Source organism: Triplophysa rosa, unplaced genomic scaffold, assembly GCF_024868665.1.
Source record: "Triplophysa rosa unplaced genomic scaffold, Trosa_1v2 scaffold733, whole genome shotgun sequence".
NCBI lineage: Eukaryota > Metazoa > Chordata > Actinopteri > Cypriniformes > Nemacheilidae > Triplophysa > Triplophysa rosa.
This window is the reverse complement of record NW_026634747.1, coordinates 1-3,319: the sequence shown is the minus strand read 5'-3', so window position 1 is coordinate 3,319 and position 3,319 is coordinate 1. Positions and strand designations below refer to the sequence as shown.

Sequence of the window (3,319 nt, the reverse complement as noted above, 5' to 3'; positions counted from 1 at the left end):
AATTGCATAAAAAAAGAAACTAAAATGAACATGAACACTAAAAACATAAATATAAAAGCTTATTTTTTTTAAATGTTATTAATCATTTATTATATTATCAATAAAATTGCATAAAAAAAGAAACTGAACATGAACACTAAAAACATAAATATAAAAGCTTATTTTTTTAAATATTGTTATTGATCATAAAATTACAATAAAAACTCAAACAACACTGAGACAGATTGTACACTTCATGTGTATGTGTGTTCCTCTCACCTGAAGATGGCTCTGTTGAGGTATTCTGCATGTGTGCGGTGAATGGCGTCCAGATCGCTGGCGCTGCTCAGTTTGTGTGTGAACTCGCTCCAGGACACCTGAAGGATCTGATTAGCGATGTAACCTTGAATGACCTTCACAAAGTGCTGCATCTCATGTCTGTAGAGCTGAAGCTGATGGAACTGAACGGATCGACCTGCACCCTTCACCAGAGCTGACAGAGAGAGAGAAAGACAGCTATCATTCCAAACATCTCTACACTCACGGACTGCCTTATCAGAGGGGAACAAGGCGTAGCTTAACTGTGGAAAAGCCTCACTTTTCACTTTTTAAAGCCCAACAACCTTGAAAATGAGATGCCCAAAGTCAAATCATTCTCCTTCAAAAACACATACTTGTAAATGTGAAGAAAATAAAGTAACGGCTGAATTTAAATGTTGCGTGAAGAGATTCATGCAGAACATGTCTATTCGTCAAGAAAGGAAATACAAACCCGTCCTCTTCAGGTGAAACCAGACGTCCCTGAGGGACCAAACCATGTGTTTGAGTTGCAGTAAGAAGGAAAACAGTCGGTTGTATTTATTCAGACAGCTCTCTGTTATGACGATATTCACCGGCCAGTCCACCTGCAGACAGAAACGCAGTTATGCTGAACATCTGTCCGACTCATCAGAAAGTTACAACAGGAGGTGATGAACTTCATCTGACCTTGTAACGCAGCTCAAGACAGTTCAACGAGTCGGGCGCGTGAGGGTGAAAGATCTCCGGCAGATATCTCAGAGCAAACGTAAAGTGAGCGGCCAGCTCGCTGTCGCCGTGGACGCTGTACTGTAACGCTTTATTCAGAATAGAGTTCAACACCAGCGGGGTCAACAGCTCACCTGGCGTCTGACCGCTGCCCAACTGAAAACACGCACATGATCACATTCACTGCGTACTGAATACTTTGATGTCTACTATTTTTCATTCTGGTGAGGAATTTAATGTGGTTTATAAAATAATAAACTAAATACGTTAAGGACACCATGCAAACGTTGTGTTCAGACCTTCTCGAAGAGTTGATCGCTGAGAGAGAGCGCAAACTCTCCATCCTCCATTAACAGGAAATGTCTCAGAGTCTCGAAATGCTTCTCCACACCCAACTCCACGAAAAAATAATCCACCACAGCCTTGTTTACCATAGACACGCTGCGAGAAAAGAGAGAGAAAGTGTTCGGGAAATCTGATCTTGACCGTGCAAAACTCATCATGGTTGTCAGAATGTTCCTACAACGTTTCTACAGCGTTTTGGATGATTTGTCACCCTAATGTGGTCGCTAGGATGTTACGATGTCATTTCTAGGGTGAAGTGAGTTACAATATTTGCTCAACGATACAAGTGGGACCCAACTCTAGTCTCTTACTGTGTTATCAGTGGCGTGGTGACCGAGTGTTTCATGAGAACGGGAAGCGGCATCATCTCGCTGAGCTGAACGGCAGTGGCCTCCGTGGCCCTCTGAAGTGAGAGGTCGACTGGTAGTCCGTTTGGACCCCGTGTCACCTGCTGCAGGAGCTCAGACTCAGGATCTGCAGCTGTATCAGAAACGAGAAGGTAGACATCTTCATTTCTGACACAAAGTAGTACAGATCTGGAGGTTTAAACAAGTGAAAGCAAGTGGTCGTGGTACTTACTCATCAGGCCGTACGAGTCCTGGTACTGCTCGACTTGGTACTGTGAGGCCAGGCTGAGGAGGTATCGATCCTCTGGGCTTTCTTTAGGGCACAGACCGAGTCCAAGAGCCCAGGCAGTGAGCCCCTCGTCGAGGGAGAATGACATACTAGGGGGCGCTGTGTTATGGGCCAACAAATAAAAACAACACGGCAATGACAACAGTGCATTTACATTGTTTGTGTTTGGAAAAGATAACATCTTGGTATTTCTTTCTTGGCAGGAGAGAAACTACAGGTAACGGGCTAAACAACCTTGTCCTGTAAGATAAAATGTCCCATATAATGCTAATAAAGAAAGATTCATTGGTTAATTTCCCAGAGCAGTGTTATCACAGGGGTTCTGTCAAGTTGCAATATTGCATTGTTGTTTGGGCGGCGTGATACAGCAACATTGGCTCGACCAATATTGTGAGGTTGGCACAGGACTATCTGTTTGGCTAAACAATCGCTGTTATTTGTTTAGCAATTCCTGAAGACTACAGAAATTACCCAGTGATGCTTTTCAATTTCAATTGACAATTACTTCTAAAGCATCCCAAACTTTTACACAATTCAGTTTTTTTTCAAGTAGTTATTTACACCTGTAGCACCTGCCCTTAAACAGACACAGATACATCAGTCACGCATTCTTACCCTCGGTGTCCATCCAGGCTTGTTTCTCCGTCTCATCTAAAGGCTGGTCCAATCTGTTCGATTTGTCACCATACAAACTCCCCGGCACCACGCCGCCCACCCTGCATCCCATACCCAACGCCGAGTCTGAGGAATGTCCATGAATGCTTCTGGGAAAAGAGTTCGCTTGAGTGATCTCGACCCCACTGACGACGCAACCAACACCCAGTGTTGACTGCGAGGAATGTCCGTACTCGCTGCCAGGCAGTGGAGAGGGCTTGGGGTGGACGCCCGTCACGACACACCCGACTGTTAGCTCTGAATCTGACGAGTGACCGTATGCGCTGCCGGGAAGAGGGGTGGGTGAAGGTGCGTTTTCAGGAATTGTGCAACCCGCTTTAAGGGTGCTATCGGAGGAGTGACCGTGTTTGCTCCAACGTGGGCGAGAGGTAGCGACATCAAACACAAACTCACCCACCTTTATATGGGCGTCGGAGGCGTGGCCATGGATGTTAGGGGTGGGGAAGGGGGAGGATACATCACAAACATGTTCTCCAACTCTTATATGGGCGTCAGAGGCATGGCCATGGATGTTAGGGGTGGGGACATAAGTAGTTACTTCAGACATGTGTTCACCTACTTTAATATGGGCGTCAGAGGCGTGGCCATGGATGTTAGGGGTGGGGACAGGGGTATCTACCTCAGAGATGTGTTCACCTATTCTTATATGGGCGTCAGA

The 3,319-nt window shown here is 45.4% G+C and overlaps 1 protein-coding gene across 1 annotated transcript; it reads right to left on the bottom strand.

Moving 5' to 3' along the window:
• Window positions 1–258: 258 nt before the first annotated feature.
• LOC130551161 (gamma-tubulin complex component 6-like) lies at window positions 259–3,313 on the bottom strand (the record flags this gene model as incomplete). Its single annotated transcript, XM_057328709.1, has 7 exons — window positions 2,602–3,313; window positions 1,930–2,085; window positions 1,662–1,830; window positions 1,305–1,446; window positions 967–1,161; window positions 752–884; window positions 259–472 (listed from the first exon to the last, which is right to left on the bottom strand). Coding segments are annotated over exons 1-7 (1,616 nt in total), but the record flags the coding sequence as incomplete, so codon positions are not given.
• Window positions 3,314–3,319: the final 6 nt, after the last annotated feature.